Source organism: Macrobrachium nipponense, chromosome 32 (genome assembly GCF_015104395.2).
Source record: "Macrobrachium nipponense isolate FS-2020 chromosome 32, ASM1510439v2, whole genome shotgun sequence".
NCBI classification, from domain to species: Eukaryota; Metazoa; Arthropoda; class Malacostraca; order Decapoda; family Palaemonidae; genus Macrobrachium; species Macrobrachium nipponense.
Window position 1 is genome coordinate 36,885,334 of NC_061094.1, and position 16,476 is coordinate 36,901,809.

The following is a 16,476-nucleotide window of genomic DNA, read 5'->3' on the forward strand; positions in this document are numbered from 1 at the left end:
TGAAGAACATGCTGTGTCAGTTCTGAATCCAGTTCAGCATATAATGATTCTCTTGCGATTCATTTGAAGTCGTTTTCATCTCTGGAAAGTGGGTTTTTGAGAGAAAAACTTAATTGAAAGAAACTTTATGCCACAAAACACCAGTTTCTTTGTTTATCTTGCCTAAGTAGGGATACGCATCTCTCTCTCTCTCTCTCTCTCAGCTGGATCCTCCAGATGCTGATGCTCCCAGTCCATCTCTCCTGTGCTGCAGAAAATGGTGCGCCAAGCTGCTCGCTCACCTACTCATCATAGTAGTTAATGCCGAGAGAGCCACCAGTGTATCAATACAGTATTACGAAATCACTTAAAATTTAGTTTGTATTCCATATGAATTCTTTGTATAAAAACCTTTAATATATAGAAATGAGCAATATTATTTTTAAATAGGTACTAAATATCTGTCTATACTTTATTTTGTATTCCTTTGTGTAACCCTCATTATGTGCTGTAGATGTAAACATACTGTTTTGATATGTACTTAAATGTCTGTATATACTTTATTTTTTATTATTTTTTTTCTTTCTTTAGGCATAACTTAATTAAAATGTCTGACGCCAATGGGCGCAATAAATTGATTAAAACAAAAAATCTCTCTCTCTCTCTGTGTGTAGATATTATATATATATATATCATATATATATATATATATATATATACTATATATATGTATATATATATATATATATACTAATGTATATATAAACATATATATGTATATATATAAAATATATATTATATATATATCTATATATATAGTTAATATATATATATATATATATATATATATATTATATCATATATATATATATATTACATATATATACATATATATATATATATAATATATATATATTATATATATATATATATATATATATATATATCCTATATATATATATATATATCTATATATATTATATACATATATATACATATATATACATATATATACATATATATACATATATATACATATATATATATATATATATATATATATATATATATATATATAGTGTGTATATATATATATATGTATATATATTTGTGTATATATATATATGTGATATATATATATATATATATATATATATATATATATATAGATATATATATATATATATATGAGAGAGAGAGAGAATACGCAGATATACAATATGACGCTCATAATTAATGTGTCAATAATTTCTTGATTGTTACCAGAGGGACATTAATAAACACACATCTATAAAAGAAAATGCGTCTCGAAATATAATGGTGAATATAAAGCTGATGAAATCGTAGAAGAGAAAGGTTTCTTGATAAGGAAATTCCTTCTTGTAATTAAACAGACGTCAGTATTGAGCATCAAAATTAAGAAGTACTTTTATCAAAAGGATGACGTCAGTGACGTGTAGGTTTGCCGGAGTTTGTCTATTACTATTATCACCATCTTCTACCTGAAACTTCCAAAGACTCGTGCTCATGAACCTGTATCTCTATGGAAGGGCCACTTTTTTTTTTTTTTCCAAAAATCAAGTTCCTTTTAATAAATATATTGAAGAAATAGTAGCTAACGAACCAGAGAGAGAGAGAAAGAGAGAGAAAGGGAAAGCAGAATATATATATATATATATATATATATATATATATATATATATATATATATATATATATATATAGAATATAAAATTTCATTGCAATTAAATCCTGACTTTATTAACAGCAACAGTGGATAGTTTTTTTTTTTTTTTTACAGAATTTCTCACCAGAGGTTTAAGAAAAGTCGTGATTTTAGCCTAAGAACTTAGCATCTCTCTATGACCATTGCATTGTTTCCAAATTGGGAGGATTTTCTTGCCCGACTCAGTCTATACGCATTATTGTGTAAGTTTTTTCCACTTACATTTTTATACCTTATGTCTTCAGGTCTGAACACAGATGAGAAAGTGATTGCTGTTTCGTCTTACTGCTCGCTCTTAGAGCTACTGGGATTAATAAAGGAGCTTGTATCTAAATTATTGAGGAAAAGAAGATTTTTATAGCTAAATATTGCCTGTTTCTTACCAAGTGATGAGAAGGGGAAATTGGGAGAATGAGTCCCCTAGCATATTAGCATCCTATCATATTTTACATATAAAGCAGAAGAACAGTAGAGAAAGAACATTGGCAATATTGGGAGAAAGTATTTACGCTATGTAGGATCTCCTCACCATTTCCTCAGAGTGACAGTGAGGCAGGGAGTGTGGGGAAATATAATTTGCGCCCTCCAGGACCTAAATCTCAAACCCCAAAAGCTTCAGATTTTTTTTTCATGCGGCTAAGAAATTTAATAGAACTAACTTTTTGTAAGACGATTTTAAGCGTGGGTCAGCTTCTGGAAATTGAGCAGGGCAACAAAATTCAAAACATGGGAGTATACAAGACAAAATACTTCCTCAGGACAGATATCTCAACCAGATACTTTCCTAAAATCTTGAGTGACTTCCTTAACTGACTGAAGTTTCCGCCAACCTCAGAAAGAAAACAAAAGCATTAGTGGCTGGTTAGGTCAAAACCAGAATGGCCGCTGGAAGGCAGCGAGTGAGCTGTTAACAACCAATGGGGTAGTTAAATATTTGAAAACTAAGCTGTCTTCCAGTGACCATGCTAATTAAACAAATTATAAAAACAAAATACAAATTCCATAAGGAATTTCAGTACAAAGCAATCTGTTTCATAGCTCAATTCTAGTTGTCTGGCTGTGGAGTTTTTCAGCCGACTGAATGTTGTTTATCCTGTATAGTGTACAGCATGCATTTTAAAACTGTTGTCTTTAAAAAAAAAAAAAACACGGATTCATAATGATAATTACCTAATTATTACAAATTAACTAACGTCGAAGTAAAGGGATAGAGTTAATGGATAAAGTAAAATTATTCAGTTGAAAGTTTATGTAATGCTTGGTTCTTAAGAAGAATTTGTTTTGATTAAAGTGTGAAGAAAACCAACTCTGGAAGTAACTATAATCCACTGAAATATTAATTGTCACTAAATTTAAGTAGAGCGGCGTACCAAAATTTCCTATGTTAAAAATTTTTTAGTTAAACTGTCACAAATTGCCAGGTATTTGATGTTTTCAGTAAAAATATCGACTTCAGTAATCACTGTATCATCTTAAACCAGGGACCTGAAAACGTACTGCAAAGACTTTAAATATCAGTAAATACTAACGTGAATGATCAGCACATAAACACATTTTAATATTCATTGCCATAAACTGTCGAACAGTCATGATTCTGCGCTTCGGTCTTAAGTTTAGGCTAGTATTGATAACGTTAAAGGGCAAATAAAGAGATGCTTATTATGTGCTATATTTGTATGTATTTTTTTCAATCACTTAACGGAAAGTAAAACGTAGAAAAAAATCCTTGTTCCTTGACCCTTTGACGTCAAATACCAAAAACATCTTTTCCTGTCTGTTCATTCATTACGACGAATCCTTGAACAGTTTAGATTCATAGCGTAATGGATCACAAAAAGAGACGTTCATATTTGGCCCCTTTCATCAGCTACCTAAAAAAAGTAAAAATCACTACGCCATAACAGCAGAATTACTCTCTTATCAATGAATGAAAGATAAGAAAGTAAACATTTCCTCAGGGGTATCCGCCAAGAGGCCGAGATGGGGATGGTGGTGATGCAAAGGGAAAAGTCGAATGGCGTTGATGGATTCACCTGAATATGGGAAGTTCCTCCTCGAGAGTAACAACGGCACCCCCCACTGATAAACGGACCACTGATTTCCTTATCTCAAGTGGCGCTTCTTATCTTGAGTGACCGCGCGCCTCTATTTTTACAATACACTGCTGTCAATTGTCTGTTGAGGTGTAAATTACAGCCCGGAAAAGTGGATCAGATATTCCTTTACCCCGTGCGGTGTAGTGCCGTCAGTGCACCTCACGTGGTGCACTGTGCGCATTACTTAAAGTTCTTTGCAGCGTGCCTTCGGCCCATAGCTGCAACCCCTTTCATTCCTTTTACTCTACCTCCATTCATATTCTTTCTTCCATATTGCTATCAACCCTCTCCTGACAATTGTTTTATAATGCAACTGCTTTGAGGTTTTCCTCCTGTTACACCTTTCAAACCTTTCTACTCCCAATTTCCCTTTCAGCGCTGAATGACCTCATAGACCGCAGCGGTTGACTTTTGGCCTAAAATCTATATTCCATTGCAGATGTTCCTTTAAAAATTAACCTGTGCTTTATATTTCAATGTTGCCAATACTAGCATTTTCAGAAAAGTCCAACTTTATCATTTATTTGGGATTTTAGATGCTGGCCTGTTCAGTGTTAGAAACTAGATATTTTTCTAGATTTTACGTCTTTGCTGTCAATAAAGTTCAAGGGACACTAGGAAGGCACTGAGCTGGACAAACAGACGTCATTTAGTGTCTCTGCAATTATTCACTGGAATGACAGGTCCCTGGTGCTTGTCATTTTTCTTCCTTAAAACATATCCCAATTTTTTTTTAAACAGGCAAGTTCAGATATGTAACACGACTTATATTTCTGTGACTGAGGGAGAAACTGGGCAGCTCATAATTAGATTTTGGGAGTTCATGATGTACTCGATGGTGAAATGAAAGAAGAGATAAATCGCTGAGTATATGAGGAGAAAATGTGTGTGTTTGTGTGTGTATGTAAGTTTACCAGTATTACATTGGAATGTACTTGGGAAAAAATACTGGGTTTTCTGAAACCTACTAGTAAGCTTTTACATTTATTCTGCCATTTTATGATATACTTTATATATTACCTCGTATGTTGTATTGGTATATTCATTATGTACTATCCCTATATTTAAAAAAAATTATTTAGCACCCTGAACACATCAGTCCTGACTATTTATCCACCCTCCCCCTCCCCCCAAAGAGAAAATCCCTGGTTACGCCCTTGTTTTGAGGCTTTCCAAGAGAAGGCCACTTTTTCTCGCCTTATTCCTGTTCCTTCTTCTTCCACGATATAATGGAGAAGTCACAGCGTAATGGATCTCGTGGGAAAAAGAGATCGCCTTCAACAGGGCGCTCGAGATAAGAAAAACAATGTTTCTTTATCAGTCTGACGTACTTCTGCCGTCAAAAAGGTACTTCCCATATTCCGATGAACAAAATCATATTCACACCATGTCGGATGTCTGTAAGGAAATTAGTCATTTTCTGGTCATTTATTGATAAAAGACTCTGCTTCATATGGAGTAAGAGACTCGACCCATGGGGGAACGTTATGAAACATGGGATTTGCACTTCCTGTGACGCAACGTGTATCTCGAGTTGTTCGAATGTTTCAGGTTCTGAAGGAAACGTTCGCCTTCAAGAGGTGGTAATAATGTTCGTATTGCTTGCCACTGGCTAGTCTGGGTCGACACTTTTTCGCTCACTCGGGAAGTAAGACTACAAGCATACTACTTTGTTCTTGTATATATTTGCAGTATATATTTGGTGGTTCAGTAACTTTTGTTAGTTTTAAGCTATATTTTATAAATATAAATATATGTACATTCATATAACAATGTAAATTTTGTTGTTGTGGGGTAGAAAAACCCTATTGAAAAGCCTAAAACGGTCTTAAAAGGTGCTTTGCGTCGAGTTAAAACTGCAGGAATTTTAGGATAGGACGTTTATGATTTATTTGTTAAAATAAAAATTTAAAAATGTGCATGTTGCACAGTACAGAACAATTATTTATAATAAAATTAGCGTATTTATTTTAATTTTCGTTGGTGAAATAACACGCTATTTGACCTTAGATTTTAGCACGCGGTCCAAGTAAGCTGGAAGGTCGGATCAAGCCTTGTTTTTTGTTTCTGAGACATACGTTCATTTTCCAGTACTCCTCCTAATTAAAGTCTATTTTCTATTATTAATTTTGAATGATGGTAATTTTTTCCTTAATAAAAATGTGACCACATACATTTGGAAAACACCCATAATTGTAATAACTTGGTAATTTGGATGCAAGTGTTGTATAACAGAATTTCCGAAGAAAAGATTATATATGAATACCTATATTTTTTTTTTTTACTTTCAATGATGCATAACTTCTCAGGAAATCAAATCTTTTATGAATTCTTTGATTCAGTACTCGTATGAGTTGTCATGATTTATTTACAACTCAAAAGTTATGACATGAAAGTGATTTTATAGGTGATATTTCTTTTTATTATGAATAAAACATAGCACTCCAAGGATTATCTTCACTAAAAGGTACGGATGTCTCTTGAAAGAATAAAAAGGCTAAACTAAACTAAAGAATAGGATATGTATTTTTAAGTTAAAAATCTCAGTGTTTAACAACCCGACTGTGTAAAGAGCACTTGCTAATACAAGCAGCCAACACCAAAACAACTCACTAGAGCATTTACATTATGTAAAGACTAATTACAGGTGAAGTCTCAGACTGCCAGGTATGAATCTGGTAAGTGTGGAAAACATTACCTTCGCTCAGAGGGTCTCCACGGTGAGATCCCGAAAATGGATGACCTTGTCATGGAATTTCAGGTATGGGAAAGCTAACATGCTTTAATGTTTGGAAGCCTCTTAAGAAACTTCAATTCATAAGCCAAACTCTCAAAGTACTTATGTTGAGACATGTTACGAACCCCGAGAGAGGTCCGCTCCAAGTTCGATATTATGATAAACAAAAGAATTCAACACAACAGTTGAAACTGGGTACAATGAGGCGTCCAGTGCTAAAACCCACCCACTCGCCACAAATTTGAGAAAGGCCTTTTATTGTACATCTGGAATCCCTGTTCTTTCCTCTTTCTTTGAATGGTGTAAGTGAGTGTATATTTTGATGATGAAAATATGGTTCAATTTTGCAGTATGTGATCTGTACTGGAGTAAATTTCAGCATTAATTTTGCTCATAAATTGTACAATCAATCATACAATTAATCAGTCAATCAATTTGTGCACAGTCTAAATTTATTGTTTCATATATAACATTATACTTTTGGGGTCCTAAAACATTCCAAAAATTCAGACCTGAAGAAAATATCAGAAAAACTAAAATAGTTTTGGTGTTTTTATATTTTTACACATTCTAAGGCCTTTTTCTCCATTTTTAAAATGTGGCGAGTGTGGGTTTTAGCGCTGGACGCCTCAAATATAGAAAAGATACACAGACACAAACAAAGTTTATTTACAAGCTTACTAACAAAGATAAATGCAGAATGGTATCTCCTGTTTTTACATAAAAAAGGCAAAACTCCTACAATGCATGAGCTGGGGAAACAGTGGGGTAATGAAAAGTACTTTTGCTGGCCAGTTTTTGCGACTCGAAGCGATGGCTTCACAAAAGGAGAACTGCAATTGCAGACAACTTCTTGACTCCGTATTGCAGAAAATAATGTCTATTCTTGATTCTCGAAGGGCAGGAACTTCTCAAAACCTCTCGCAGAACGTTTCTTCTCTGAAGTCTTGCTCAACGTCGAATAACTCTGTCGTCCACTCCTGACGACAACTTGACCAGAATTCGACCAAAACTTTCTTGAGCGACTTTCCTCTCTGATCCTTCGTATGTTCCTTCTTCTCTTATCTCTCTATGATGATCTCTGCTGCTGATCTCTCACTGATAATCTGATCTGTGGCTCTTACTGTTGATCTGCCTTCTCCTACTTCGTCAGTCGTATTTATATGTGACCTAGGGGAGGGTGGGGCCTACGGTGAACGTCACAGACTCCCGAGATTACGGGAACGATTTAGAAGTTTCTCTACGAAGTATTGCATCAGAAATCGCGGCATTCCTCACGTCACGTCGGCGCCTGTCAAGTTCCACAACACTCCTGCCGATTCTAGAACCATCATGAGAACAGGCACCTCCAACAACATGCGCGAATGCCTCCTCGTTGCAGAACTCTCGAAGATGCGTTTCCTTTCCTTTAACTCTTAATTCTTTGCTATGAAGTGCTTACCATGACACGTCCCCCCAAAAAAGAGAAAAAAATGAAATCAACCGATTTTATTTTTTTAAAGAGAAACAAGAATTAAACAGCAGGGGAACAATTCTGCATAAATCTTTAATATTTCTCCCATTCTTCATCAACCACTCGTGCCAAAATAGAAAACGGTCATTAGGCTACTCATTCTGAAAACTCTAGAGAGGCTCTATTAGCTATCACTTATCCTTCCTCTTAATTTCTCCGTTTTCTGAACGCTAATTAAAACTTTGAAATGCTAAAACACCTCTTGCGTTTTCTCAAAACTAATTTCTCTCAGTAACACTGTCACATAGAACACTGGCGGTGGACAAGGTGTTCTGGGCGTTCTTTATAATTCTGAAGCAAATTTACATTTGTTGCCTCTGCTCTACTCTTACCCACATTAATTTAATAATGTGCATTTCCCTCTCCTCTAACACTGAAAAAAGGACCTTCGAACTTAGAAGGTAAAGAGGGACCTTCTTTCTGGACTAGTACTAAAACTTTATCTCTTACACAAAAACTTCTCTTTTTTTGCTCTAAGATCATGTTTTCCTTTAGTTTCCCCTTGACTTCCGTTCTCCTTCGCTAGTTGCCAAAACATCTCTTAAATTGGTTTTTATAATACTCTAGATTAGTTGTGTAATCTTTCTCTACCTTACTTACAGACAAAGGTCTGACCATATTGATAAATATCTCTCAAAAGATTCGCCTACTGAAGGAATATTACACAACGGAACTCTCGGGAAAAAACTTGATTCGGTTTCCCAGCAATTTGGGCAGCTTAAAACATATCTCTTTATGTCACTCTTCATTTTAGGCAAAAGTACGCCCTACTAATACACCTGAAAGTTTTATTACTCCTAAATGTCCTTGCTCATCATGTGCTACTCAAAAACTAGCTCACGAAGCTTCCTAGGAATCACTAATTGTTCGGTGATTCCCCTTTACTACCTGACTTAGGACGAACATAACGACACAAAACTTCGTCCTTTAAACAAAAAGTTCCTTACACACATCATCGAGATCATCATCCAGCTCACACTAAAAATTCGGGTTAGTGTCTCATCCTCTCTCTGCAACTGACTAGCTCATCCTTATCCAAAAGGTTAATAGTGCCTAATTCATCACCGTAACTAGTAACTAGATACCGGTACATTTACTACGTTACTCTCAACAGCTACGCCTTCCCCTTGGCTATCACTGTCAACGATAGAGTTAGGTTTCTCAGCCACACTCATGGCAAGATCAACCTCGCCACCTCTATCAACACTTGTTCGAATCCATGAACTCACTCTCATTCGAATCCACGAACTCACACTCGTTTTGAATCCACTAACTCACGCTCGTTCGAATCCACGAACAATTATGACCGTAGTCTACATCTGTATCTAAACCTGACCTAGTTACTACCATTTCAGGCACTGGAATATCCCTCACAACAGATTCACCTTCTTGGATAAAGCTAAGTCATTACCGACAATAATGTCAACGCCATCAATGGGCAAACTGTCAACAACTGCAAGTTTCACTTCCCCTGACATACCTGACTTTCTAAATTCAACTTCAACAAAGGACAAAGAACACGTGTTAGGAAATCCACCTAACATGACTTTTTTCTTCCATGTTGATTTCTGCCCTGTTCGGCAGACACTCTCTCCTAATCAGTGAGACAGCAGCTCCTGTGTCTCGAAGCAAGACCACCTCTCTCGAATCTACTCCTCCAAGAGAATAAACTACACCTTCTGACGGAAATTAACCAAAAACTTTTCCTAGTTTCTCTCATCATATCATTCCTACTTGACGAAAGGTTAACTAGAGAACCTGGTTTCTTAACGTCCTTCCTTTCTATACTGCACAATTTCTCGCCAAATTCCCTTTTCCCATTACATCGGAAAAAAGTTAATTCTGAGCACTAGATGCCATTTTACTCTTACAAACCTAGGCGTATGACCTGGTTTTCCGCATGTATAACAGGAATAGTCCACTTTATTTTTACTCGCATTGCTATTACTAGGACTGAAACCTTTACTGCTTTGTACTCTACCAGACGAAGGATCATTTCGTTTCTTACCAATACTCAAATTATGAGTTAGACTATATTCGTCAGCTAACCTAGTTGCTCCTGCGAAAGATACTTCTCGCCTATCTTTTATATAAAGCTTAATCTCAGGGGATACGTTATCTTTGAAGTTTTCTAATAACACTAAGTTCTTCAAACCATCAAAATCATCAACTTTAGCAAAAGTTAACCAATAAAAAACAGCCTTTCTAACTTCTTCCGTATTCTACATACTAATATTTTCGTCCTTTTCCAAACTTCTAAATTTCTTTCTTACGGTACGCCTCTGGTACTAACCTGTACGCGCTAAGAACAGTTTCCTTCACAATATCATAATCCATCACATTCCTCCTTAGACATTGCCAACTATACACAGTAAGTCCGCCCTACCACTCAAACTGACTGTAAATATAAAGTCCACGTTTCTTTATGAGAACCTACTCTTTTCCATTAACTTCTCAAAAAACACATGAAATATGTCGTAACATCTTTTATCAAACTTTGGCACTAATTTCAACACTGCACTCATACCTAACCTATCAAGTTTCGTTTTCGTTCTGGCCTGACTGACTGTTAAAAGTGTTTTGTCTTAACCGAGCGATTTCCAACTCATGCATACATTTTTTCTCTCTTTCTTCCTGCTTGCATTTCTCTCTCAGCTGCTCTTTCATCTCTCTCATACTTTTCTCTTTCTTTCCTTTTAACATACTCACGGAGATCATCCCCTCTAGACCTAGGAGCTTACCCGATTCAATAAACTCTTTCACCATCTCACTTGTTTGTAAATTTTCCCGTTAAAAATGAAATAGTTATCCATCACAGCCATTTCCAAAAGTTTCCTAAAAGAGTCAATATCAAACCTTCAAAAACACTATCTTCAGTAGGAATAAAGCAACTAACGGAAAATTTACAAACAAACTGATGGCATAGCAATGGGCTCTCCTTTAGGTCCCACATTTGCCAATGTTTTTATGTGTCACTTGGAAAAACTATTTCTTGACCAGTGTCCTTCATCTCTTAAACCCATTTTTTATAAAAGATACGTAGACGATACGTTTGTACTTTTTAAAGATAAAGATCATGCACATTTGTTCCTTAATTTCATTAACTCATTTCATCCGAACATTAATTTTACTATAGACATAGAATCGAATAACGAACTGCCATTTTTAGATATAACAATTGCACGATGTAATGATAAATTTTTAACAGGTGTTTTTAGAAAGAAGACTTTTACTGGTTTGGGAACAGATTTCTTTAGCTTTGTCCGTTAGTTTTTTAAACTTAATGCATGCAAGACATTGTTGTGTAGAGCTTATAATTTGTCATGCAACTGGGTCAAATTCCACGAGGAAGAATTTTTCTTACAAAACTATTTTAGCAGAAATTGCTATCCATCCCACCTATTTGAGAAAAATCTTGAGAGAGTTTTTAAATGACATTGTTAAACCGAAACACCCACTTTTAATGTACCTAATAAAGAACTGTATATATCCTTTGCCTTTTTGTTCAACATATAAACTTGTAAAACGAGAGCTAACCGTCGTACTCAGCAATATGTACCCATACGTTAAATTTAATTTTATCTTCAAGAACCCCTTAAAAATCAGAAGTCTTTTTCAAGTTCAAGGACACCCTACCGCAGTTGATGCGATCTTCAACGGTATATTGTTTACTTGTCCCTAATGTAATTTGGAAACCTATGTCGGTAATTCGAGTCGGCTGTTTGAAGGTTTCGCATCGATTGGCCATCGGGGTGTCAGTCACCGAACAGGATTAACTTTATCTAAGAAAGAATTTTCTGCAATACGCAACCATGCAATGAAATGTAAACATAGCTTTCAGTACAATAATTTTAAAATAACTTATCCCAAGCAATAGATAACCGGTCATTACCATTCTCGAGTTCCTCTTCATTAAATAATTGTCACCAACCCTCAACAACCATTCAACTGCTGTACAACTGAACATTACTTAATAGACCATTCGCCCTTTCTACCTTTTCGCCTTTGTATTTGCCTCTCCCCTTTGTCAAAAACAAAAAAATAAATAATACTTATTCAGTCTTATCTATACTTCTGTACAGGTGAGTTCTCGTTTCGCTATTTTTTTCCTTTGTGTCCGCCTTTATATATATATATATATATATATATATATATATATATATATATATATATATATATATATATATATATAGATATATATTATTTTTATTTTTCTCCTTTTGTAATCATATACAGAAATTTTTTGCCTGTTAGGATTCAATATTTTCTCCTGTTTTTAGTAATAACGTAATTTTCTTAGTTGTTCACGTGTGGTTTGCGTTTTTAAGTGTTTTGTTTGTTTATTTATTTTGAAGTGTCATTGTACTCAGTAGCATTGCTTCTTACTGTTGATCTCTTATTCAATTAGTCACCGTCTTTACTACTTTTATATAAAATTCGAATTTCACTGATATACGGTAAATTGTTAATTTACTTTTTTTTTTTTCTTTTTTTTTTTAAAGCATAATTTATTACTGTGCCCCATTTTAGTCTGATTTAATGTATAGAATTTTAATTTTTTCCCTGTTTTTAGCCCTGAAGATGGGATTTGTATCCCGAAACGTAGGCGTTGGATGAAAAAATAAAATTTTAAACGAAAAAATGCTGAAGTTTCTGCTGGCCATACTCTTTTATTAAAGATCCGACTTTCTAGAAGCGACAATGCTATTCATTATAGTATATATATATATATATATATATATATATGCTATATATATATATATATATATATATATATATTATATATATATATTTGTAGCTCGATGTATGTATATGTACACACATTATATATATATATATATTATATATATATATATATATATATATATATATATATATATATATATATATATATATTATATAATATATATATATATATGTGTATATATATATATATATATATATATATATATAATATATATAAAAACCAAACTATATCATAAACCTTGCTGCTTCTGAGGTTGGACGCCCTACTTCCCTCTAAAGTTTGAAATATTCACACCCTGAAGTATTTGGCAGCCGAATATATGATCTATTAATCTTCCCCCACACAATTCACAACTCGGTTCTTGATTATTTGGGGCTCTCGCTTTCTCCACTGACCGGAATATTTGCTGGGTCATCTCAGGTTTCTCATACACTAGCCTTAAACCTTTTGGTGACCAAGTTTGTCAATCTGAAGTGAACGATAACCGTAGGTACACCATAGCCTTTTGCTGAAGGTGTATGAATTAGCTAATATTTTTTAGGTTTCCTGCTTGAGTGGTTGAAATATGATTGGGACATAATCAGCTGTGTTGCTCTCGTATCTGTAGCCAGCCTTTGTTGTGGGAAACGGCTCAAGTTGACGACTATACGTACGTTTGTGTGTGTGTGTGTATGGTATTTGTATTTGGTATTAATGGGTATATTATTACTTCTTTATATTACTTCTTCTTTATCTATAGTATGTTCACTGAAGATTTCTTCTGAACCTTATATAGAAACAATAAAAAGAAAATTGAACAGATTACATCCAGAACGTTTAGATTATGCGAATTCATATAGTGTTTCTATTGATATTACCATCTGAAACTTATATGGTGGATCGATTTTCTTACTGGAATGACTGCTTAAATATCTTTTTTGCGATATCATTCTCTTTTCTTAGTTACAGGACACTGTAATTACATTTCAGCTATTACTTAGTCTGAGATAATTTGATGAATTTACAACATAAGTTCCTTTCTGGAAGGAAGAATGAATGTTCCATAGTATGTACTTCGCATACGGACTACTGCTTAAAAGACTACTATTTCCTGATCTTTACTAAAATCGTATTAAAGTTTTGTCCTTTTTCTTTATAAGTCTCTGGAAAGCCGCCTATACTAATTTCTTACATTATTTTTACTCTGGAAATTAGCGTATATATTGTATTTTAGGAGGTCTCATGGGAAAGGAGTTCCTCTTTGGACGAGTGGTTAACGTGCTCGCCTGCCGATCCGATAGTCCGAAGTTCGATTCCCACAGTAAGCTGTAGGTCCCGTTGCTAGGTAACCAATTGGTTCCTAGCCTCGTAAAAATATCTAATCCTTCGGGCCAGCCCTGGAGAGCTGTTAATCTGCTCATTGGTCTAGTTAAACCAAGATATACTCAACTTTTTTCTCATGGGAAGGAAATCACAGCGCATTTATTTAACACAAGTGAGTAGTAAATGACACTAGAAGGAAAAAGTGTTAGGTCTAACTCTAAAGGAAAACATTAACCAGGAAACGAGAGAAGGAAATTGAGCGAAATAGGAGGGAGAGAATGAATGGTTCTTGAATGACGCAAGACAAGAGAACCCTGACTATCACTCTCCCATTACTTGGAGAGGCATCATTTTTAGCAGCTCAGTACTCGAAAACAATGAGCAGCCTCTTGTGTTCGCTTCCGTCGCTTCAAGATGTATTTAAAACATCTGATATGTCAAGCCGAGCTCGTGTGACGTCACGGAGTGATAATGATGATCTTAGGTCCTTGTCTGTTATCAGCGGAGATAACGCTGTTCTTTAAGAACGCATTAGTGGTCATTCGAATTATACGAATGCGCGAGTGAATAAACGTGAGCGGAAACTAATGCGTAATGAGAGAGATAAGAGAAAAATGAAAAAGGTAAAAGTTTTCGAATCGTAAGGTAAAGCTCATGCAGACTAATAAGATTATTAAAATTTAGCCCGTTATGTCATTACAGAAATTGTTACAGACCCACCTCTGTAACCAAATTGCCGGAAAATATCAATACTAGCTTAACTAAGTAAAAAATGTTAAGAATATGGATTACGCCTATCATCTGTTGAATACAAGCCATGAAAGTTTATCTAGCTTACTGGAAATAAGCACATAGTTTTAATTGACTTTCGATCTGAAGACAAAATTCTTCCAATTTAGTGTAATATTAATCGGAATTGGATCTCTTAGAGAAGTTAATTCAAACTCTAAACCTTAACAAGCATTACTCATTTAGTAGTTAACTACGTTGGAAAACACAAAGGCTCTGTACCTCAGCTAAGGTAGTTACCGTAGTTGTGCCGATACTCGGCACTGTTTACTTATTATGATTTGTACATTAACTTTCATGGATACTGGAAAGTGATTAGCATTATTACCCAACTACTATTTTATCGTAAGCGATTTTTCTTACAAATAGCTGGAAGTTCTCATTTGCTATAGATATAAATCATTACGTTTACGACAAATAAGAAGATACATTAATTACAAATCCAGATCCAGTGTTGATTCTGCGTCAGAATTCGATATTTCCCTGAAGGAATGTTAGCCTTAAAAAAAAAATTATATTAGTTTTATGCAGTCTTGCCAAACGAGAAGATATATCACACAAAATCAAAACGGTTCTTTGAAACAGAAAAAAAAAACTGCATCTAGACCGAAATCAGAATTACACCAACTTCTATTCAGTTTTCAGTTTTGTATAAATCTGTTCTTTTGGTTTATAAACCTGGCAATATTCTCGTACACGAAGATATCTCACTTTTATTGCACATAGGAAAATGAAGACTATAAATGGTTAAAATATGCCTTCCCTTAATAAAGACTTCGAGAAGTGTTTTGACAATTTACATTTTTCGTTTTTACAATGACTTCCAAAGGTTTTTTTATTTAAATTTTTCGTGGACCGACAGAACAAAATATTTATAGGTTTATCAGTAATATTCCTTAGACCGACAGACATATCAAGCCCAAATAAGGATAATGATGCACATAATACTGATAATTATTAGAAAAAACAATAAATTTTCCTAATTATGATGAAGATGGTATCAACAATGTTTTCTGGCAGTTTAAACAAGCACTGAGTTTTCGTTATACCTGCATTTGATAACGATGGGTAACAATGGTGGACAAGAGGCGGAATCATTTCACACTCGATAAGAAACAACTTAGCGCAAACGCGACAGCCTTCCGTCGTTCGAAGAAACGATGTACTGGCTTTGGCTATCAATCATATCCGTGTTCCAACAGAGCCAGGAGCTATAAAAGGGACCTTGGCTTCCAAAACACAGTCAGACAATCTTCTCCTATCAAACTGAGAGCATCTGAAAGTTAGCAACCGAAAACAGTTCTTCGTTTTCCTCACATTCAGATATTTTTCAACTATTCAAGATGGTTCAAAGAGGTGCCACAGTAACTGCAACGAAATTAGTATTGGTGGTGGCTGCCATTTCGGCGTCCTTGCCAGCTCTCGCATCTGCTTCACCTGTGCGAGATGGAACCTCGCCAGCTTCACCTTCAGTCGTCATCGTCAATGGAACCTCAGCCGAAATCGGTTTCATGGACAACGCCTTCATCTACTGCAGGATACAACTCCCACATGCACAGGACTCCCTCCACCACTACAGGATCGAAT

The 16,476-nt window shown here is 34.9% G+C and overlaps 1 protein-coding gene across 1 annotated transcript in view; it reads left to right on the plus strand.

Annotated features, from left to right (window-relative positions):
* Nucleotides 1-16,172: 16,172 nt before the first annotated feature.
* The window catches only part of LOC135207121 (uncharacterized), a 639-nt gene continuing 335 nt past the window's right edge, over nt 16,173-16,476 (plus strand). The window contains exon 1 of the mRNA XM_064238718.1: nt 16,173-16,476. This exon is cut by the window's right edge and continues 335 nt beyond it. Coding sequence (XP_064094788.1) covers nt 16,233-16,476 — 244 coding nt within the window. The 5' untranslated portion in view covers nt 16,173-16,232.